Source organism: Streptopelia decaocto (genome assembly GCF_964273445.1).
Source record: "Streptopelia decaocto genome assembly, chromosome: 18".
Lineage (NCBI taxonomy): Eukaryota > Metazoa > Chordata > Aves > Columbiformes > Columbidae > Streptopelia > Streptopelia decaocto.
In genome coordinates this window covers 6,497,766-6,521,722 of record NC_138673.1, presented here as the reverse complement: position 1 = coordinate 6,521,722, position 23,957 = coordinate 6,497,766, and the positions used below count along the sequence as shown (strand labels likewise).

The 23,957-nt window shown below is 41.1% G+C and overlaps 1 protein-coding gene across 1 annotated transcript; it reads right to left on the bottom strand.

The window, feature by feature from the left end:
* Positions 1-1,880: 1,880 nt before the first annotated feature.
* Positions 1,881-23,916, bottom strand: RPA1 (replication protein A1). The gene is made up of 17 exons (XM_082068690.1): positions 23,807-23,916; positions 23,569-23,616; positions 23,272-23,350; positions 22,633-22,741; positions 21,725-21,813; positions 17,197-17,283; positions 15,885-16,017; positions 14,865-14,967; positions 13,689-13,757; positions 13,344-13,536; positions 12,126-12,265; positions 10,320-10,468; positions 8,895-9,027; positions 7,683-7,859; positions 6,529-6,636; positions 3,215-3,301; positions 1,881-2,912 (listed from the first exon to the last, which is right to left on the bottom strand). Exons 1-17 carry the CDS (start codon positions 23,837-23,839, stop codon positions 2,805-2,807), a joined length of 1,845 nt encoding a protein of 614 aa, XP_081924816.1. The 5' UTR covers positions 23,840-23,916; the 3' UTR covers positions 1,881-2,804.
* Between the last annotated feature and the right edge of the window lie 41 nt (positions 23,917-23,957).

Genomic DNA, 23,957 nt, shown 5'->3' with positions numbered 1-23,957 from the left:
CGGTACAGGCTTGTTTGCCAATAATCCCAATTAGTATTGCAAGTCCAATTGCTTCTCCTTAATTAGCACAGTCAAAAGAGCCCAGAGCCTTCTGAAGGTCCTGTTTTCTATGGCCCGTGTTGGTGCCTATGGGGATCTACTGGGTTCAGGTGACCAAGGCCATGTGGCAATGAGACAAGAGAGAACGGAGACCCCTCCACCACTTCCCAGCCAGCCAGCTACTTCAGAACCTTTCTTTTGATTAACAAACTATTCATTAACCAATTATCCTCAACAGTTCTAGCCTGCGATCAGGGGAAGGAAGCAAGATGTATGCATATATATATATATATATAAAGTGGGAAATCATATCCCCCTCTCAGGATCCATTTTGCTAAATCAGCTCTTCTGGGCCCCTCCTAAAAAAGATCTTCATCCTCCTCCTCAGCGGTGCAGTGAACTCCTCCTCCTCTGCGCTCACCCCAGCTCAGTCTTTTTTGCCTCTATACGTAGCAGACCAGAACTGTACATTGCATTCACGATGAGATCTTAGAGCAGAGGCTTATATAACTCTATGGTACTTGTATAGCTACACTAGAAATACCTTCCCTTACATAGCTTGATGTTTTTATCTTCTACTAGCTGATTAAAGCGTGATTAAAACCCTCCAACTCTTCAGTCACTAATGAGCATCCACTTTAGAGCAGGGTGGGTTTTTTTTTATTAGTCCTCAAATAAATGACTTTTCACACAAACTGTATTAAGTTGATTTTCTGTTCCAGTGCTCAAGGTCATGCAGCTGATCCTGTAAGATGCCTTAAAACCCTCGGGTATTGATACCTTCTGTCTCCAGTGGAACAGGGATGCAGAGCGATTCCCACGGGGAGAGCGAGCTGCCCCGGCAGAGGCAGGTGTGCAACGTCACCTCGTAAAGCTGCAACGCCAGCAAATACACATTAAATCAAACACCCATAAAAACTCAAGGAATATTTGGCATTACCACTTGCTACCGGTCCCCTCAAACCGGGAAGGAGGGAGAAGAAGTAAAAGACTGGTTAACAGGGTAGAAAAAATAGATTATCACCACTAACGTACCATTTGTCAATCCAGAACCCCGCTGAAGACTGTAATTTTATAGTCAATGTTTTGTAAGCAAGGTCAGAAGGAACAAATACTTCAATAAAAAATGCAAGACATCAGCAGAAGATCCCAGTCATGATCCTCAGAATAAAAAAATAATATAAAAAAAGGGTTGTTTGTGCAATTAATGGGCCCAGAATAACATCCTTCATGTCCATCAGTGGAAATGGCATTTACAGTTCTTAAACATCAAGCCTTGAGATGACAAACAGGCAATAATGGGGAATAAAGGGCACCAACTGAATACATGAAGAAACAGCGCTCTACAGAGCAAAATAAATAAGTAACCAAGTTCCAGGTTTGCTACCAGAGCCCCACTGCAGCGCTGCCTGGATGCTTGGAGCTGTGCAGCAAATGCCAAGCTGCGAGCTGCAGCCAGGGAGCACATAATTAATGTGATTAGGAGCACACAGAGCTAGCATGCTCTGCTGACTGAAAAGCCCAGTAGCATAATTACTGTTTTCTGTACTAGCTCTATGTCTGAACAAATCTCAAAGCCTGGTTAGTTTTAGACTGCTGTGTAAACGTCAATAAAAATCCCAGAAGTGCCAGCTCATCAGCATTCTCAGGCACAAAAATGGTGAAAATATCACTGCATTTCCATGCCGTTAACATCAGGCAAAGAAGTCTCCATTCTTCAGTCTAACCTTACGAGTTTGTAATAAGGTAACATCTCCCTCAAGTGAATGCTTATTATGAAAGCTAATTAATTGCTTTCTAGTAATGAGAAGTCTTTGGTGTTCAAAGAAAGCAAAATTCACTACACAGGAATTAAACAGTGTTTATTGAAACAGAGCTCCCCCCAATCCCCCACTTAAAGAAATGTTTCTGATTAACATCATCACAAATAAAACTAAGAAACTGACCATATGAACATACAAACTATGTATAGGCAGGAAAAGTGTGCTGAAATAAGTGAAAAACTCATAGTATTAATTGAAGAGAAAACTAAAGCAATGCTTTGTAGTTGCCTAAATTTCCCTGGGGAATGGAGAGTCAATGCTTATCTGCCTTCCTCAGAAGAGACAATTTTGATTAATATCAGACCCATCTGACTCAGTCTATTAAACCCTGAAGGAAGGATATTCTTCAGATATAAGAGATATGTCTTTGATTAATAATTCTACCATATTGCCATTCCAAGCATTAACAACTGCATGGCACCTGTGGAAAGAGAAAGCCTTTGAATTCTATAGAAAGGAACTAACTTGCCCTAATAGACCCGTTCTCCTCCGTCCAGACCTGAAAGCTGCATGACACTCTTCCTCCTGCCCTCTGCTGAACAAGTCAAAGTGTCACAGTTGTCACTACTTTCTTGCAAAGAGGACACGATAGTTATATAATTCAGCTTTACATATAGTAAGAAAGCAAAGTTACTTCAGACATTCTACTTCAGACATGTCTAAAGATCCTGGCAATCTGTCTAGAGATTCCTCTTTAGTGCTGTCACAGCTTAATAGACCTCAGCAGTCTACGATATTGCACCCATTACAGTGCACTCTCATCTACCAGGGGCATATTTTCAGAGAAAGGCATTAAATCACTTAGCCCACTATGCTGGACTACCATGCATGGTGTAAGTAATGCCAAAGTGTCACACACAGGGTGGGGAAAAAGTCGGTGTAATATCATCTATTGAGCTCTTCCTGGAAGTTCCAGCTTCAAATCGGTCAGCAGCAGCCACCTCACCCCAGCTGAGCGTTTCTCCTGATGCTCGCGATCAGCCTCTTGCTGTATTCTCTGTAGTTCACAGGTTTGACGTCAACCGCCGTAGCCTTAATACGAGATTCATCCTGTGAAAGAGGAACGTGGCGTGTAAAAGAACGCTCAGGACTCCGGGCGTTTGGTTCTGACCCCCTTCTGCCCCAGTAACTTATTGCTCTTGGTTTCAGGGTGAGCTGGGAGAGCAAACCTGACTCGAGAGAGCAGTGTTGGTGACAGTGGATCCCTCCTTCAGAGCTCAAGAATCACGGTATTTATGTGAGCAAGTATCTTTGAAAACTTCTCCCCACAAACAGAAGAGAAGGAAGCCAGCTCCTATGGAGACAAGTCAAACTACAGAAGCCATGTTATTTGGATTTTGGGGGATACTTACATTGTAAGTCTCCAGTTTTACTCGGATCTTGAACTCGTACGTGTTGAAGTTCGCGTTTTGGAACACTTCTTCAAACGCCTGCTCATTCTGCGAGAAGGACAAAGACAGATATCAGCTGCAGACACTCCAGGATTCCAGCAGTCCCACGAACTTTCTGACCAGCTCATCTTCCGCTGATGTTGGCAAAACTACGGAACTAACTGGATCATGTAACTGGCTGAGTCTTCCATCAAATTTTAGGTGCCAAAACCAAGTTTTAAAGAAAAGGTTTAGTTCAAGGTGAAAAATTCTCAGCTACCTTAACAAAATATTGTACAGTTGCACCAAATCTGCAACGAAATGTAGAGAATGAAGACACTATAAATCTGCATGAGATGCTCTCATGCTGTGTATCTGGCTAATTCTGATATTCTGCTACGATCACAAACACTGACAGCTAACTATTTCCCTCTTAATTATTTTATTAGGTATTGTTTCTCTGCTTATCCATCAATACTGCATGTATCCTTCACATCCTGACACAGACCTATTTAGGAGGGGTGTTCTATAAAAAAGTGGATGCATGTTTTGAAGATGCTTTTATAACCATTAGAAGACTCTGTCATATTTATAACATAAGCTGCTTCTAATTACCATATGAACACTGAACAGCATCATCACTTATAACAGACAATTTGTCAAAACAGCAGAGCAGAAGCAGACAAGTTGGGGAGACTGTGGAGAAAGTTTATTTGTGTAAAAAATAGTTGTAAAAACCTTCACTGACATTCCACAAAAATCCTGTGGCCCCAGGATGATACAGGCAAGTAATTATTAATATTAACACATTTATCTACCAGATGCACATGACTTGATCAGTCACTCCAGCAGCAGACAGAGCATCTGATCTGGAATTGAACCCACCCCAGTTTCACTCCTATTCCAAGTGTTACATCTGCTGTTTTTCAGTGTGCGCAGCACTATTTTACACCACACAGCGCTTCTCCTAAGGTTTAGAAAAGCACAACAAATGAAGGTGAACAGGAGTAGCGAGTTTCACAGACTGCAAAATTTAGGTATATCCTTCCTGAATATTAAAACCCTTTCTTCTGACCATTGTATGGATTAGAGGATAAGAAAACTCACTTAATAAAGCATTTGGCTTCTGTTTCCAGCTCTGCCACAAACTACGCTAACCGTAAGTGAGTGGAAAATGCTGTTTGCATACCAGTCGCTGCTACCCTACATTACCTCCTTCGGTAACAAGCACGGTGGGGAAGTAGATGAAAAACCGTGCCTGCATATCTATGCTTAGTGTGGCCACTGGCTGTACGTGGTCTCCATACGTACTGCGAGCAGTGGAAAGATTCCCACCAACTTCCCAGGACACTGCACCAGGTCTTCAGAGAAACAACACCACGAAAAGCTTATTGAAAAATGCATCAAGTACCATTTTTACAGGCTCATAAAAGTGTCAAATCAAAACCAATTTCTCCTGGAACACAAAGCATTCCCGCTCAAGGGCTCATTCCATATTATGTTCTATTTTCTACCCTCAGCCATTTCCATTAGGCAGCTCTTCAAAAGACATTACATGTTTGTACTGTTCCATAGGATCTGCTGTCTCTGCTTCCCCACCTGGTTCTCTTCAGCATTATAAAGTGACTAAGAAATGTTGTTTGAACTCTACCAGAGACTAAGCACGACCAAAGTAAGAAAATATGGACGAGTTAAGAATGTTCAAAATAGAAGTGTAAAAGCACAAGCACATCTAATTGGAATGAGCTGGCAATACATTTTCCTGCAGAAAAGAGGCGTCCAGCCTCCAGAGTACCACAAAAACTCCTCGCACCCCAGAAGCACAAGCTTTGCACCCCTTACCTTAGAGAGCTGAAACGCAGGAAATCTCCAAAAATCGTTCTTGTATGCAACTTAGAGGAAAACAAGCCCTCCTTTGCAGTAGATAAAGTCTACAACAGTGTCTCAGGACAACCAGGTTTGACAGTCCCCACTGCTTCACTTTCCTCCCACAGCCACACAACGGGTTAACCAACAACCGGTGTCTCTGCAGAGCCCCGGTATCAACCTGCTGCAGCCTGGGAGAGCAGCAACGCTCACATGCAATGCAAGAACTTAGTATGCTTTCCACATAACCATCAAACAAAACAAACCAAAAGCACATAGATTTTATACAGTAGACAACTAAAATCAGGAAAATATGATTTGGGCTGGAAGGAAGGAAAACGCAGCAGAGAAGCACATAGTGACAAAGGGAGGAAAATACTGTCTGTCAGTGTTGAATGGCTTATAACCTTAAAAACTGTTCTAATCTGTCAAAGAAAGATCACTTAAGCATCTCTTCCAATGACCTGTTTTACAAGTCACGGTTTTTGTGTGACCCACAAAGTTTCTGATGATATTTAGTGGGGAAAAAGAGCCTTCAGAAGTGGGCTAACAAACATTACTTCAAAAAGCTTCCTGCCTACTTACAAAGATATATACAAAGCGTTCTGGAACTTTTTGGTTTTGTAAACAAATTTTTGGAACACATGAGGGATAATGTTTTTAGCATTCACAGCTAAAACAGGGTTTTTTTGCAGATTCTTCCAATCTAGGTACAACGATTAAACAGTCTGCTCCTTTCTTTTGGAGTCAACATGTGTTAAAGCCTCTAAAGGCTGTGGAACTATCGACAAGTCACCAGCTGTCTCTCGAGGTCCAGGTGACAAGGACAGGCTGATCTCCAGCTCTGAACAGCCAAAAGAGCGCAGAGGTAGAGACAGACTGACTGTGGGAGCAAACTATGGGGGAAACCATGCAAATCTCTGTTCTCCAGGCAGATGGCCCGTGGAAAATAATCCTGAGGAGAGTAAACAAGTCTCTGCCAAGAACTTCAGACTGGGGAGAAGCAACGATTGGTGAACTTGTGGAAGATACTGAAATCCAACAGCTGGAGAACAACCTTTGGCTGCCAGGCCCCTGCGCTGGCCCGTCACCCAGAGAATGGGCAAGAGCAAATTCTTGCCAAATGAAGCAAAATATACTTTATTTCATACGGCACTTCTGTATTTGTTTTAATCACTCTGTTAATTTCCACAGCAACCACACGAACACGACCCACTGCCTCTCATGCTCCCGGATGGATCAGCACTGGTGTTCCACACTTATCTCACGTCTTTCTCCAAGGTGCCTTCAAAGTCAACATTACAAGAATATTCCCTTACCAGGCACATCAAGAAAAGCAAGACATTTGAGGGCAGCCCAACAACAAGGTGTGTGAAACACAGCTCAACTTCTAGACGTTTACTAAAAAGACAATAAGCTAATGGACTGACCTTTTCTTTCAGTTCTCCCAGGAAAGCTGCGTTTTGCCCAAGAATGAATTCTGCTGTGTCTTGAAAACAAGTCACCCACTGATACTCTAGACAGTCTGCAATGGTCACCTAAACAAAAACAAAACAACAACAAAAAAGCAAATATAAGTCATTTTATCCAGTTGCCTATTCCTGCAGGAAGACAGCACAAAAGAAAGATTTCACAGCTAAAGAGTTTTAAATTTCCAGTAACTATCACAGACAGCCCTGTGCACCATACGTACTTTCTATCACCAAGGGTAGAAGGCAGTGTTTTTTTTTTTCCTCATGTTATGAGGAAACTATCAACACATTCAAGGACAAGACAGAGCAGTAAAAAATCAAGTACTAGCCTCGCATGCATATCCTGGCTGCTTTGACAATTAGGAATGGGAAAATAAGAGACACATTATTCTGAAGGCCACGATTGTACCCTCAGCATCCCCTTTATATTCTACGAGAATGATTCTGCTGTGTAAAGTCGTTTGTGCGTTCCTAGAAGTTATCTGCTAGAGATTATTCGGGAGCAGTTTGTGTTTGAGTGAGACTGCAGGGATAGTTCCCTCTTCTCTGCGTGCCCACCTGGCACAGCATTTCAAAGCAGATACAACTCCAACATATCGTAAAACAGAAGAAGGCTCGATGCTTACGGTGTAAGCGGGCATCACAATAATAATCCTCAGACAACTTTCTGAAGCAGGCTCCATTAAAGCATGAGACAGAACAATACCTAACAAAAAAAATGTACTAAATATAGGTAGCAGCTGTAAAAGTGCAATTACTGCTCTCCAGAAATGCCATTTTACTTCAGTTTATCTTCACTACTGAAGAGGCGTAGGCCATCTGTACCCTGCACCGCATAGTACACTTGGAAACCAGAATCAACTGAGCTAGCAGCAACTTTTTGGCAAAGGCTAAAGCTTTTAATTGGAGCACTAGGAAAACAAACTGCTAATCAGCTCAATGAAACATCCCTCACTCAGGTACAGCACACAAGCCATTTAAATACCCTCGAACCCACAGGCACCGCAGATAGACAAACAACACCCTGACACTCACTGCTCTGGAAAGATTCCGGTTTGGCCTGACCAAGGGAAACGGTCAGAGACTCGCTCCCCTCTAATCCGTTTACTTACGAGAAGCATCATGCGGTACTTGAAGTTGGGGTATTCACGATCACACTTTTCACAACGGTACAGTCCATTTTGTTGGTCTATCACTTTCTTATTGCAATCCTGAGAAGGACATGCCTGGTACATACAGTTCTCTTTGCGCAGATGTACGACTGTGCCCACACAGCTAAAATAATCCGCCTAGGAGAGTGAGTGTGCAACATTAGCCTCAAAATACTCAATGTTTTCCAATTCTGAATTAACTACAAAGCAAGGCACCCATACTTGGATATTTAGGATTAGAAAGCTTAACAGCTATGGATTATTGGGAAACTGTAAATCAACCCCTCTGTTGCAATCATTTTCAGGTTTCCATTATGTTAAATAAAGCCCCTACAGCAAGATTATTTTGTGTTTCCATTGCAGGAAACTCCAATTGCTAGGTTTTCTTTAGATAAAGCATATTTGCTTCTCCATTGTGCCTGTTCAAATCTCTACTTTTCCACAGGATTAAGATTCTGCACTTTGCTATGCTTCTTTTTGGAGCCAATACAAAACCCAGAAAGCCTACTGTGTAGTATTACAGATAAGCATTTGATTAAACTATAGCCTACAGAACAAAATACCCACTCACCATACTAAAATAATCATTCTAATGGTTTAAGACCACGGTCAAGTCTTTCAGCAGATAAATAGAGGTTGCTTAAGAAACGTGCAAAAAAAATAAATCTCACAGAAAAATGAGTGAATTACAGGTAAAGCTTTTTCCTTAGATAGAAGTTGTTGCATGTCCCAGTTGGTTTAGCGCTTAAGTTTGAAAACAAACCAACCAACCCCAAACATTAAAAATAAGTCAAGAAGCAGTGTAAGCCTAGCGAGGTTACTGGATGGAGACCTGCGCTTTATCCCCAGCTTTTCTATTGACTAAGTGTGCACCTCAAAACCCACCTCCTCCTAATGTCCCTCTTTCTCCTACAACACTTTGTAGTATTTAAATAAACATCTTTGGGGTAAACTTCCCTTCTGCCCCATTTATACAAGGCTTAGAACTCTCTTGCAAGCACAGTATCATGCCGCAACATCAGCAATAAGCTTGACTATTTAATAACAAGTTCTAACAGAATAAGCACAAGCTCAACAACTGGACTACTTCAATAAGCGGAACACCTGCAGAAAGTCCAGCTTTTTCATTTTCTCCCCAACACACAAGGTTTGTACTCTGTGGCCACGCTTTACCTTATCTCCTTGGCCCAAGTTCTCAGCTTTGGCTTCAAACAAAGTTTTCCAATTGGTGTTGGCCCCAGCCGCCGGCCCACCCCTCACATCAGAGATGGAGACACATTCCAGAAGCTGCCCCTCCGAGTCAAACCTGGAACCACAAAGACACATTTCTATTTTTGGACAGCAGACCACACAGACTTATCAAAACATTTAGTTTCGTGTACTTAATACATTAGGGATTTTTTTATCAATGATTGCAAAGGAAACAATTACAGTAATTTGTGTATACTGCAAACAAAAATAGCATTTCAGACTAAGTTAATAGTCCGACTTAATTAGCACAGTATTTTATAAAGCCACAAAAGGAGGACAGCTTTGTTCTATATAACTGCAATTTGTTTGCCAGCTAGTGGTCAAACCACGCACTGCATGCTTCTTAAAGGCAGTCAGATAACAAGATTTAAGGGCATCAAGATATTTCCATAATTAAAATTAAATTACATGGTCCCATTATCTTCGCAGCAGCTTCGAAAGAAAAAGCAAATAGCATTGAACAGATTATACTTCCTCTGTTAGAAGAAGAAAGCACTGCTTTTCAGCAAAAGGTTGTACTGTCAACCCATTGTGGTGCTTTTTGTGATTTGAGAAACACGCCAACGAGACGCAAAAACTGAACTTAATTGAAGTGTGACAGTAATAGCTTAAGACCCGCAATCAATTTTATCTTCAACAGCACTCTGAGCTGTGCTTCTCCCATACTTCAACGACAAATGGAGAATGCCATTATATTTTATCCATGTTTGGGGGATTTAACTAGAACCTGAAAGCCCAGGATTCACGGATCTGATGCTGTTGGCACTTAACCCCATTCGTACATAGGCCACATCTCACTGTATTAGTTACAGCAAACAATTTAGGAACTACCAAGAGTAGAAGCCATGAACCACCAAGAAATCACTTTGTTTTCCTGTCAACAATAAAATAATTATTTTGCTATCTGAAAAATATCTGATAAGGAACAGACACTGGAAGAAGTCAACATGGTTTCTCCAGTCCCTACTAACAGAGTCTGTATCAGATTCCACACAATGGAAAAAGCCTCTGAAAAAAAAATACTGTTCTCTCCGAAAATGCCTCAGAAAGTGGAGCTGGTCAAGTCTGATTTCATGCTGCCTTCCAAGCCTTTGGGTCAGCACACACTACTCCTATTTCAATTTTGCAAGGCCCGTCATGGATTTATATGTTTTTGAACTGAACAGCTTAAAAAGCGCAGCCTTCCAGGCCCTAGTGCTTTCAAGGAAGAGAACTTTCTATAAGCCGGGAACCCATAGTCTTTGCTACCTTTTTTCAGAGCTATACAGACCGCTCATGTACAGAGAAACAGAACAAAACAAATACTCTGCATCAGGCTGGAACAAATCAACACAAACACACTCATACCATCCTCGGAGCTTAAAAGCCTCTGGGCTATCAGGGTTGATGATAACTGTACTCGAGGACAGGACAGACAGGCTCCTACCGCCGAAGTCAGAGACTCGGGCTCCTTTGATGGCTATCACAGGTTGTCTAGAACCATCAAACTGTTCAGCCTACATGTGTGAAAAAAACAGAAAACATTAGTAGCACGCTACAGTACAGGTAGTGAACTTGTGATCATAATTCAGAGATCATGACAAGAGACCAAATCTGAATCAAACTGTGTTACCGTATCTAGAAGGTAAGGTTTTAAACAGTATCACTAGGACTTTGAGAAAAGGCAGCTAACAATTAAACTGGTAATCCTAGCACCCCGTTTCCTGGGGAACCAGAGAATCCTTAAGTCACACCAGTGGTTTGGTAAAAAAGGATTGGTGCCCTCCATTAGGAATTTTACACAAGGGTTTTAGAAAGGGAGATGGGTCATGGGAATGGAGGTTTCTCCAAACAGGAGAAATTATTTGGTTAGATTAGACTCTTCAGGAGATGAAATAACTCACACGGCTTGACTGAGCCGATCACGTCTATTCTACTACAACTTAAAACGCAGAAGTGTAGGTATGCTGACCAAACACTTCTTCTCGACTTCCCATTTTCTGTTTTTAATCTCATAAAGCTGCTTTAATGCTGCTCAATTGCCATCAGTTTGTTATCTGAGTAAAGCCTGACACTAACAGAACCTCTTGGCATGAGCGAGGTTTTGAAAGCTATAGATTTTCTGGACCCCACATCACTTAGCAAGCAAGGGGAGCATCACGTGCTTCAAGATTACAAATGAGCTGGAGTTGACAGTAGCATTCCCTGTGTCCATGAGACGCAAAACCAGCACAAAACGTACCCCAGCAGTTAAAGCAATGACTGAGAAAGGAGATACAGACTCAGTCCCTAACTGTGCCAGCTGAAAATCATAATAAGTCACTTCCCCTCAATACTTGTTGTATCTACTCCACAAACAAGCAAGCAAGCAGATTTGACTTTGTAAACCACAGACCCTGATCTCTGTGGGCAGAGCTTTGCCAGGGACCGATCACCAGTAGCCTCTCCTGGAACAACCCAGTTGAACCTCGAAATTTTGTGATGGTGAACTTCAGTTTATTTCATTTATATCAGCAGATGGTTAATGGTGTTGAGGTACCTACAGTATCAGTGCACTTGATCATTTAGCCATAAAGCATCACTGTCAAGCTGGCGGGATCCCTCCCATTTTATAGAGTAGAACATAAAACCCTAAGTATCTACAACACTGCTGGAAAACAAAGTAGCTTGTTAAAAGGATAAAGAAGCAGTTTACTGCAACTACTCAAACTTTAGATACCAAGGCTCTGATGCTTTAAACTCCTAGTCTGAGATACAGCCTCTCAACCCTTTGGTTAAGCAGCAATTTATGCAGGATAACATGTATCCCACCCTACACATAAAATTCATCTGAAATGAGACAGCCATAGCCATCGGGCTGCTCCATAATCAAACTGCAACTCATATCCCTTTCCTAAACCAGAAATCTGTTATCTTCAGTCTCTGAGCTTGAGACATAATGTCTGCAGTTGTTCAGAACACATTAGTCAGATCATGTCAGCAGTTTGTCAGAGAAAGGTTAAGAACATCACACCTGAATGAAACCAGACAGTCTTTCACCTTCTCTCTGCCCCGATCGTCAAACACCCAGGACCCTGTCGCGGTGCTGTGCCCATCTCAGATGACAACAGTGCACACATTTCCTCACCCTACGCAAAGGAACCTTTACTTAAGAACAGGTAAGAGGGCACATACCTCATTTCCCCACAGCGTAGCTGTCACCAGTTTCCCTGATGTATCCATCAGATGCACGTTCCTCTTTGATACCTCCCTATTGTTCGCTTTCACTATAATTTTAGTGACATCTTCATAGCTCTTGCAAATTCCAATTACATCTGAGAAACAGTTACAATTTAGAGTTACTCAAGGGTCACAATTGGGGAATACAAGATCACAAGAGAAGAATTCAATCCTGGCGTCAGATTTCTACCTTGTATGCAGGCTCCCTATTCAAATCAAATCTGATATGGAAATTAGCGTATTATGGTAGGAATGCTCCACTACAGACCTCTTCAGTGCTTTAATTTTGTTGACGAATTCATTAAGATATTCATGAATGCAAGCCTCACTACATTAGTGAGATCAAGGCATTGTACTCTCTTTCCTCATAATATTCTGTCAAAGGACTTTAGTCCTGATCCTGTAACACATACTTGTGCTGTTTAAGCCCAAGTCTCTGATGCAAGGGGTTCAAAAACACACAGAAGCAGCTGACTAGCGCCTTCTCTGTAGCCCCGCAACCATAAGCTGCAACTTCAACAAGTCCACATGTTTGGGCAGAAAGAGCAAATACAATCCACTTTGCACTCCCTAAAAATATACCATTTTTAATATGACAGATCTACCTTTAAAATTCCCAGCTGAATGCCTCTGAATCACGGGCATCTTGTGCCTGTGAAACCTGAGAACCCTCGCCCCCACCCAAGCCTCTGATTTTTCCGGAGTACTCTGCCCAACAAATTACAGAAAAACAAACCCTCAATACTTCACAAAGCAAGCCAAAACAGTCATGCAACTTGGACTTGAATACAACGAATTATGCCAAAATCACTACAGAGATAATTAGATAGCGAAAGAAAGCAAGACTACGGAAGGTATGAAACACACACGTGCTGAGCAAGGACATTTTTTCTTTCAGCCCTTTCCTGTGGAAAACAATGATCATAGTACAATAAACAAGTATCATTTACCATCTTTAGTTTGAAGAAAAATCATATATTGTTAGCAGAACAGGGCAAAGACATCTTAACAGGAAAATTGCCCAAGGTATTTTTAATGGCAACCATCACTAGATAACCTCATTTAAGAGATCACAACACTCGAAGCATTGTATGCTCACTGCCACCCGGTATTCAGGACACAAAAGAAAAAGTTCAAAGCTTTAGAGCTTGCCATTTTAGTACTTAGACTGACCAACAATTGAGTCTTTGGGTGTGTTCTCCAAGTCAGAGATGGACACGAAGTCAAACTGAACAGATGGAAGATGCTGAGCATCATCACAGGGCACAACTGAAGTCTCACTAGTGAATGTAATCTCATAGTCATTCTTAACAGCTGTATATTGCTTGTTAGCGCTCTTCAAAGTGCCTTTGGAAAAATAATATACCTACAGGAGAAAGCAATGAAACAGAGGATATTATCAGAAGCCAGGCAGAGAAAATAGATTGTGTTCACCTTTAAAAATCCTTGCTTTAAAAATCCTTGAAGTTCCTCTTTTTCTAGCTCATGTCAATCTATGAAAGCACAATGCTACCCTACCTTGTTCAATTCGATGAGAGGAAAGAACTTGTCTGCTTGATCATTGAATGCAGTAGCTCTAATCTCGCCCTGCAGGAAAATAGGAGAGCTGGTCAGGACTGAAATTCGACATGAGAAAAATTACAAAGAAATCTTTGCAATGTTAAGTGGCATCAGTTCTACAGGCACGGCGCAGGCTGCCAGCCGAGCTCCAGGCACGCGAGAAACAAACATGCTCCTCATGTTTGCATTACAGCTAAAACAACATATTCTACACCTGACCATCAAGTCTCATATTCAAGTCTCCTTAATATATCTAGAGCTTCAGAATGAAACACACGTGAACTACATATATATACCTCTGAGAAGGTACTCATAAAACTGGCATTAATTGCCATTACGTGTTAAAAAAACCCAAACACCTCAGATCACACAGCTCCACAAGTTAGCACAGTATATTGTGATATCCTCCATTCATGCCAAGCCTTTAAGTAAGAATTAATAACAATAGTAAATTCACTAGATAGAAATATTGGTTTTTTTAAAAAAAATGGAATACAGACAGTACGCAGAGAAAACAAATAGCTGATGACAAGATATTACATTACTAACCTCACATTTTATACTAAACATAATCTAGCAGAATCTTGTTTGTTTTCACGACAGAAGAACGTAATTTGATAAGAGGTTTGACAAACTGCAAGTTTAGTTAGATTAACCAGATCCCGTTCCCCAAACAAACCACAGATGAAATTTTCTAGTATTATAATAATTTGTACTCCGATTTCCTCAAGAAAATGAAAGCTTATAACTTGCAGGCAACGTTCCTCTCACTGCTTGTTATCTGATGTGTATCTAAGCAAGGATGAGATCTCATCCTCAATCTACAGGAAACCACCACAAACAGAAGTATTAGGTTGTCAGTTTTCATAAACAACTGTATTTTGAAGCTGCAAAAATTTAGTCACACGCAATAGACTTTGATGAAACACAATCAGTAATGCCATATATTTAAGACTTTGTTCTGGATAAAAACTGGGTCGTTGATGCTCAACTTAATGAATACAGGAATACAAGCTTCAATCGTAATAAAACAAAACATTTCCTATAATATACTTTATTTCCTCTATTCTGTCTTTATGAAGGGTTCATCAGCATCTGGCATATATTATCTCATTCTCTACATATGACACTTACGCTTTCATCGACTAGCTCTATAGAAAAGAGCTTTCCTTCGCCACGGGAGTTGCTCCACGTGCGGATCTGGCCTTTTTGCGTAACACGAGCACAAATGGTCCACCTGAAATTGTGCAAGAAAACAGTGTTCTGTGTCTTTTTTGTTGTTATTTAAGGAAGAGATTGAATTGACAAACCTTTGGAACGTCACTATTTAGAAGCCAGAATCTTTCCACTGCGCTCCAGCAACTCTACCTGCTATTCTGCTGCTTTCTGTTTTAACGGCCTAGACCACTAAAGTTGTAGAGAAAGCAGCAAGAAAGCCAACCATAAAGCATCTAGTATGATAACAGTAGCAGAACAACCCTTCTGCATAAAAGCAGGCCTCAAATCTTCTACCCTTGTAGGGCACATTTCTCATACAGCAGTTTGCCTGTTCTGAAAAAAAACGCCAGAACTCAAGAGCTCAATTATAGGATTCGCATTTAACTTGGGTAATCAAATCAGTTTGCATAACTTAAAAATGTCATTCACAAAATAATTACATCCTCATGCTTTTCAAGAGAACAGTAGCCGAAGTGAATAGCTTACTGAGCTGTTTTGTCATTAAGTTACCAAAGAGAAGGTTGCTTTAGGAAAAAAAAGAGAAGTCAATTGATGTTCAACTAAAATATTAAAAACCTATCAAGCTCGGCAGGGTAACATCACCAAGACAATGTAAAGGCAAATCTCAGATTGCTGGAGTGTTGATGAAATAAAAGAAATGTTAAAACCCTACACCCCAAAAACACAAACAAGAAACAAACCAATCCCTGTACAGCTGGTTCTTAGGGAGGCTGTTTTTTTTTTCTTCTTTTTATTTTTGGGGGTGGGTGGTTTTGTTGTTATTGCTGCCTTTGTTTGTTTGAAGTTAACCAATAAACTCAAAAGAATTCAAAGAATGGTTTGACAGGGATTCATACATGAGAGGAAGCAAAAAGAAGCTATTGTTCCTTCACGCCTGTGACACTGAGCAACACCTGGCAAAGCACAATAACTCACTTGGACTGGTAGGGGTTCAAGCTGGCGATTGGCACCACTTTGGCCTGCGATCCCCCTGGTGTCTTCAACAAATTGGCAGCGCTGGCTTTACCAAACTGGTTTGAGGGAGCGTGGTACTTCGGAGCAGCAGGACCTTTCAAAAACCACAAGAAAGCATAAAGAATTTCAGCCTCGCAGACAAAAGACGAGTGAAAACCAATTCATGGTGCAAAGTCAGGCAGAACTTCACCACCACGCTATGGGGTGGAGGCAAAGTCACACTTAGCACCGGGCTGGCACTTCGAGCTCCACTCGCTGAGCTGTGTGGGCACAACAGAACAGCTGAAAGTTCGTTGAATCGCTTCTGCTCTCAGTTACAAGTATTTTCGAGGCTGCAAACTGCTGCAGAAGAGACACTCTCAGACCTTTAGAGCACTTAAACTGGAAGTGGAGATGTGTCCAGAGTCAATCACTTAAGCACAGTCTAAGTGGGAAACAACTAGTTAGCAGTAAATTCTCTAAAATACAGCACATCAAGCTTTAAATCTACACTATTGGGTGGAACAAGGAAGGAATGGTACCCCACAATCAAATAATTTCCTGACATAAAGCAATACCACTAATTCTAAACTGAATCTAGTCAATGTATAAGTACAGAAGTCTTATGATCGGCCTTAAGCACAGGAAGGAAGAGCTTGTTTCCTGCTGCAGTAAGCAGGTGTAAAAATTCTACTATTTCAAAATACTTCTTAAACTCAGGGGTGAAGAATACAGAGTGGTTAAAGCAGTACCAAGAGCTGGGACGGACAACTTCTTTGCTTCAAAAACAGTCTACAGGCTGACATTTAAGTTGACAGACTTTTCCAGTTATCTCACTATTGAAAGTCTTGATCCAAAAAGTGTATTTATGGATGTATCATCAAATAATTTCAGCCCTGTACCACCTAAACTTTTTGGCCTGCATAGCTCAGCATTGGTGGTACACCTGCTGGCCAGCTCCAAACCTACCTGGGTGTCCACAGAGCACTGTTGCAAGAATGCAAAAATGCATCAGACTAGATGTTCAGTTTATACTGCTTTGTGGTAGTTGTTTCCTATTTTTTCCCTTGGGGAAGAGGAAGGAAGTAGGTATTTTTTCCCCCTTTTAAAAAATTTATTATTAAATCCAAGTGTAGAGTAGTCTCTTGAGAGAATTTGCCTTGCCAAGCTATGGGTTAGTCTTTAATAGAGTGTTTCCTGTGCAACACCATTAAAGAAGGGATCGGTTTTAAATTTAAGCTGTAAGTTTGCACTGCACAAAAGGAAACCAGTTCCTGCCCAGGGTTACACTTACCTCCTACTGACATATTGCCATTTTGTTGTTGTGGTTTGCTGGGTGCTGGGTTTGCTGCTGGAGCTGAAGAACGTTGCTGCCCTTGCCCTGGTAATCAAATGGAAAGAGAACACAGAGTACAGTAGGGAGCACAGTAATTAAAACTATCCCTAATCCTTTCTAAGAAATAACATTTGCATGAAAAAATAATTTAAAACATGGAAAACACAAGCTAATATTCAGGTGTTATAAGACACAGCAGTAGCAAGGTATCTGTTGAACAATATTGCCACGGAGGAATGTCAGTTATATCTCTTTCCTCAAGCAACTGCTTTCTACTTGGAAAGAATTCAGGGTTGACGGTTATTTAAAAGGACAGCACTGAAGTAATCTTGACAACTTCTCACTTTTTACAGGCTTCTATTGCTCTGACAGGTAGTTTCTGCTGCTACCCAGAGAATTCCCTCTTAAAATCCAGAAAGGGTCAAAAATCACACCAGGTAAAGTCAAACCTGAAATAATTACAAGACAAAGAAAACACCTGCTATATTTTATTTCCAAAATATGAAGATATTTAATGTGGAGGTGATGAAGTCGTCATTTCAGCATTCACCAGGGTCCCTCTTGGGACACAGCAGTACACTGCACAGGGAGCAAAGTGATGCTGTAGTAAGTACATATAATGCATTTTTTTTAGATTCCAGGACTTTTCTTTGCCTTATATTGATGATAAATTACAAGAGAAAGAGGAGAGTGACCTATCTAGAGAAATAGTATATTTGAAGACTAATCTACAGTTCAAAAATTCGAATTCCTTTTACGGAATAATTGTCCTGTCATGTTTTGCCTCCAGATGAGAAAACTTCAAATGTTTTCATCTTTTTGGATGCAACGAATTTCTTAAGTCACTGGTTTGCAGGAAGTCCTAGACCTCAGTAGGCAAAGCCCCCTGATTTGGGGGGTGAATAAGAAGACAGCCAGAGAAAGCAGAAAAGAATGTCAGATCAAGCCCATAAGCATCACTGGGAACAAAAGCAGAGAATCCCAGAACAGAATGCCACCGAAATAAGGTAAAGAAGTAGAAGCAACACAAGGAGACCCTGATACAGCATCACCTGATGCCGTGGAGCCTACAGAGGTAACCCCCTGGTTATTTTTAACCCCAAACAAGGTCCTTGGACGAAACCCAATGTGCTCCTCTAACTTGCCGCAGTAGAGTCACAGCGGTGAACCGGTGACAGCGATCTCCCTAGCAACAGCGTGACGTCAAACAGCAACGTGTATTTGCTGCAGACTCCGCTAGATGGAGAAGCCAGAATTCCACCCTCGCTGCTCAGAGGACCCAGTCGGGGTCAGTGCTCAACACCCCAAATTCATTTAGTGTAAGAGGAGAAGGAAACAAATGAACAAACAAAACACATTAAGAGAAAAATACGTCTGGACAGGGAGCAAATATTCAAAAATAACAGGAATGTGCATATGCAACAGCAAGTGATTTCTTTGCTACTTTTCTTCTAAATGTTTTTTCCCTAGGATTTCTTAATTAAAAAACCCCCCACCAAAAAACAAACAAAAGACCGTCATGTACATTAGAACACTTATGCATTATTAAACACAAAATCGTGTCTTAATGGTTGCCTATCCAGAGCCTGGTGTTTCTCAACAGATTAACAATATATTAACATGTTAATATTATTATGCGTGTGTTCAAATAGAGAAGCAGCAGAAATATCTCTCCAATTTTCTCACTTGTAGAGCCTAGGGACTCCTAAACCAGGATTTTGGTGGTTGGTGGCCTACAGATCACTTCGGGTGCTCAGAAAACTGACTCCTCTGCCTGGTTTTCATGGTTCATTTTTATTAGCAGAAGCTGAAAAACCACTTGAAACCCCTGATCACATTTCTGCTCTATTTACTGGCTTAGTCAAACCCAAGACCCTTGGCCAAAGCTGCCCACACAGCCAACTCTTTCCAAAAGGAAAAAAGAAAATGCACTTGGAAAGAACACATGGGGATGGGAAGGGCAAGAATAAACAGTTCAAGTGAATGTACAAGCATACAAACATTTCAGCGTTTAAAGATTAATGACAGAAGTTAAGCGTAAGTAGCAAGTAATTGTCATAGTAAGGAGAAAGTCCAGCATCATAGTAATTTGAATGAGATTAATGGCAGTAATAACATTATCATCTAGTTTTCTACCAAGGACTAAACTGCTCAGTCTTAATTTTCAATACTATTATGAAACGCTGCCTGAAAAGTTTTTATGACGTGTACTAAGAAGATTGTGTCTCCAGCTTCCTTGTTAGGCAGATTAACCACCTACTGCTCAAGCATAAAGTGGCCAAAAGCCAGATCCTCACTCCCAGGGTCCTACTGTGGTATTACAGTCTAGGAAATTCGTTAATCCCAGGTCTAACGATTTGAGATCCATATTTCATGTAAGACCAAAAGTGGGGCTAAGCGTTCTGTTTAAGATACCCGCACTTGTTTTCCATGAAAACTGCAAAGGGCTCTTAAGATATTCATTCTGCATTAGCTGAGCATTCCTCAGAAATATAAATTCTCAATATATACAAAAACTTAAAAGAATCTGCAACTTGAAATACGCCTCTGTCATTTTATCAAGGCCTTTGTGACAAATCAGGCAGAGCAGAAAGGCTGGGTTAAGCACACCTAATCTGAACTATCACCGCCTTCTGTAACTGAAACTGTATTTAATATCAAAGAAAAAGGTATGAAGTCGCAGAATAACATCAGGGTTAAAATGAAATACGCATCACTTCAAATTCAATATCTCTTAACTATCTAGTGCAAGACCACACTTACTATGATCACAGTCCAGTAACATTTTCAAAGACATTTACGTTTGAAAACTTCATCGCCGAGTGCTTTTGTAAGCCCAAATAAAGCACACAGCTTTGATCAAACTCACGGTAATTTTACCAATATTTAGACTCTTAAAGGTATATTTTCAGCTCAGTTCTGCAAGATATCACATTTGCAGTTGTTTCTAAGCAACAATATGATAAATGAAAGCCACTCTAGTTCACAAGCTCTTGTATCACACAAGCAAGGGAAACGGGAGAAAGACACAAACCAGTCTGCTCAGTAGCTATTCTGAAAATCTCGGTCTCTACAGCAACTGTGGGATTAAACCATAAAATCTGAGATGTCAACACATTTTTTAAACAGCAATTAGCTACGTAACTATCAAAGGAACAAAAGATTCTTTAGGCTCATTTAACAGACACCCCTCTAATTCCCTAGGAAAAAGAAAAGTTAATGAAGAAAGATGTCTGTCTTCAGAACAAAGTCTAATTTCTACTTTGATTAGTAAAGCAGATTTTTAACCAGAATGGCAGTGTACCTACCACCACTGTTGGGCTAAAATATCCTACAGAAAAGTGTTGCTACCAATGTGTGGTCACTTCGTAATAAAAGTATAACAATTCACTTCCACCAGGAAAAGAAAGAATTCTTCAAGATGAGCTATTTACTATTACATTTCAGCCATTATCTGTATATACATCAATGACGAAGCTGTTCAAATAATTTCTGTAAGTGCTTATGATCCTCTCTTTTTTAAAGATCAGAACACACTTTTGAACATACCTCAGGAGGAAAAAAAATTATTAATTCAAATAATGTTTGCCTGAGAAGTGTAAGCTCAGTACATTACAATGAAGAAGAGTTATTTATCCAACATAACAAAAAAGAAAGATTTACAGCAGGTCACATTAAGGTCCACCCAGCACACCGTGGTTTTTCAGATGACAGGGCAGGAACAGGTGCTGAGCAAGGTCTGCTTGCTGGTTGTGTTTTCAAACCAGCCTCTCATCTATGCACTTTGCGCAATGTAAGTTTTAGTGCTTCCTGAACCTGACATTCATGCAGAGGATGTATTGGTATGTTTAACAGCCTCTAATGGATTTTTCTTTCACATCTAATTGCTTTCTGAACCTGTGCCAATTTTTGGCACCTGCCTCAACAAGTTCCATAATTCAGCTCTGCGCTCTTTGGGGGTGCAGTACAGCCTTTGTTTTAAAACCACTACCTGACAATATGAGAACTAAAGAGCATCAAGTGAATGTAGGAAAGAGAGAGATATTAATCATGCTTTATTCATCCCCTCCATGCCATCTTATGGTTTTGTAGATCATTATTACATCTTCCTCCTGCTGTTTTCTCTCCAGACAGAAGTAGTACTAATCTATTTGGTTATTCGTTATGAAGAGACATAGAATAGCTTCCACATACTTACTGGAAATCTAGATAGAGACCACTAACATATAGTAAAAATCTGTCAATGTTATCATAAGGTATAGATACTTCCCAATACCATGTAGAGACTGAAGCTTAAGCCATGGTGTAGAGTTTACTATACGTGAACAAAAGCCGTTTTGGTTTACACAAATAGAAAGGATTCTTGAGATCTGGACATCACTGATCAGGTCTGACTGCTTCTTTTTAAGTGAAAGAACAGCCAGCTGAAAGGTCATCCAAACAGAGAGTTTGCTCAGAAAAGTATTTGTTTAGAGAGGACACTCACCTTCATTGTACGGCACTGGATTGCCAATATTCCCACCAACCTTATCAGCAGTTTTGAGAACATTTAAATCCATCAGTATAACCACTCTCCTACAAACACAGAACAGAACAGACAGCAGTAATGGCTTCCTCTGCAAGTCTATCAGACTCTGAATATCCTTTGTAGCAGGTAAGAGAACCAACCATTAGGGGCCAATTCTTTGGACAAGGATCTGAAGACAAGAGCTTCCCACTGTCAACTTAACCCTCTCCTGAGGTAAAAGTAGGTTTGAAGCTGTATCACATTTCACCAAGGACAGCCCATGGCAGGCTGAATGGGCACACAGGAATGGCTTGAAACAACACAGTGTTTTAAAAGTAACAAAAGCATGCCAGGTTTACAAGAGAGAATATAGTCCCTGCCTCAAAAGAAGTCATATTCCCTCCACAAAAAAAAAGCTGAATAAAAATATTACAAACCTTCATATTAGTTCATATTCTGCTTAACACATACATGGTTTTTCAATAATCAGCTCACTCAGATCCCTTCTCGTTTTGCTGTATCCTACTTTCCTCCTCTCAAATTTTCATAAAAGACCAGATTCCCCAAGACTTCAGTAACAAGAAAATATCAGTTTCTTTTCCACATTAACTTAAAATTTGTCAATTTTAATGAAACTTGGTGTATTCCAATAGGCAACCTCCAGTTACTGAATCTCTGTACTATGCATATCTGCACCCATTGCAGTCACGTTCTGTAATTATTTCTGCTATTGCTTGCGCTGTGTGCTTTCCCTCCAGCACCCTAAAGGCTGAGTATTTTAAAATAATCTAAATTAAACACATTCGGCCTCTGCTTAGTCACAAAGAACAGAGCATCCACTAGTGCAGCTGCCTTTCTGTAAACCGTACTTATAGAAATATATATACCTTCCATCTTTCAGGCTGTTGACAATGAATCTGTTCACTTGACAAATACAGTGGGCTGCTAAGCGTTCCTGTTCCACAAGAGAGTTCAGCTGTGTCGCCAACATGAACGCTGCAGAAACAGAAGAAAAACCACTTAAGAATTAACACGTTAGCCTTAAACGGGGCTGCCATGGCTGGCTACAGCTTTTCCAGTCAGTGTAGCATTGCATTGGATTTATAACGTGCTCAATTAGTTAGCACATAGAAAAGAGCATAGTCACTAATAAGTCACTAAAACTGTATTCATTCTCAAATTTTGGAGTGCAGTGATAGCTAAAATGATCATGTATCAAAGCAAACAGAGAAAGATTAAGCTAAATTACTTTAAAAATCACTGTTACAAAAACATGTAGAGGTTTCTGTATTTTCATTACGCCCTGTAGTGAATTAATTGCTTAAAGCTCACAGAGAAAATTCCAGAATAGAAGGATCTTGTCCCAGTGTTAAAATACAGCTTCGCACTTCAGGGTCTGTGGTTTGCCATGTATGCCACATTCTCCTTCAATAATCATTTCATCATTAGCACCTAGACACTTGACCGGAAAATTTAGCGCCGTTAGCATCTCCACACTTCAAACTCCTGCAGGTTGTCATACTTACAGGAAAGGGTGTTAACCCCGTCACTCATCAACACTCGGTAACGTGGTGGCCCATTTCCCGTGGCAATAGCCCGGGTATTCTATGGGGAAACAACAGATTATTAGTTCTCTTTTGTTCAGAAACTCTTCAAAAACATAAAGTGACATGGTTAGCAAACGGCCTATCTATTCAGACTTTTGTTTAAACAAAGTTAAGAGTACGTTCTCCGCAGAGGAAGTTTGGCTGCCCTCAGAAAGCCGTATAGGAGCACACACAGCCACTAACGGACTGAGACAAGAGATAACGGAAAATACTCACAATGACTTGCAGCACGGGCTTGGAGACGTTCTCCCCCTGCATTATGGCCTGAAGGAGGAAAAAAAGAGACCCTCAGAAAGGTGCCGGGAATGGCCGTCACCGCTAGACCTGGCCAGGGCCCCCTGCCCCCGAACCCGGCCCAGCTCCGACCCCATCTTCACCGCCGCCCCCCACCCGCCCAAGACCGAGCCCAGACCCGGGCCCCCATCCCGCAGAACCCCCGGACCCGGCCCCTCACCGCGATGGCGCCCTCGCTCAGCTGCACGCTCATGGTGCCGCTTCTCCCGCCGCGCTCCGCCGCTGCCGCCAAATCCTCCCGCCGCCCGGAGCCGTGCCCCTTCCTTCCGGTGCTCCCGGACGTCAGCGCCGCGCGACACTCTACAGCGCTC

Bases quoted from the DNA above. Each gene is read 5' to 3' on its own strand.
- RPA1 (XM_082068690.1), bottom strand. From the start codon at position 23,839: ATGAGCGTGCAGCTGAGCGAGGGCGCCATCGCG. The intron at 10,469-12,125 runs GTATGTGCCCTC...TCACACATGTAG, and splicing joins CTACGCTGTGGGGAAATGAG to GCTGAACAGTTTGATGGTTC. The intron at 3,302-6,528 runs GTCAGTCCATTA...TCCTTCTCGCAG, and splicing joins TGGGAGAACTGAAAGAAAAG to AATGAGCAGGCGTTTGAAGA.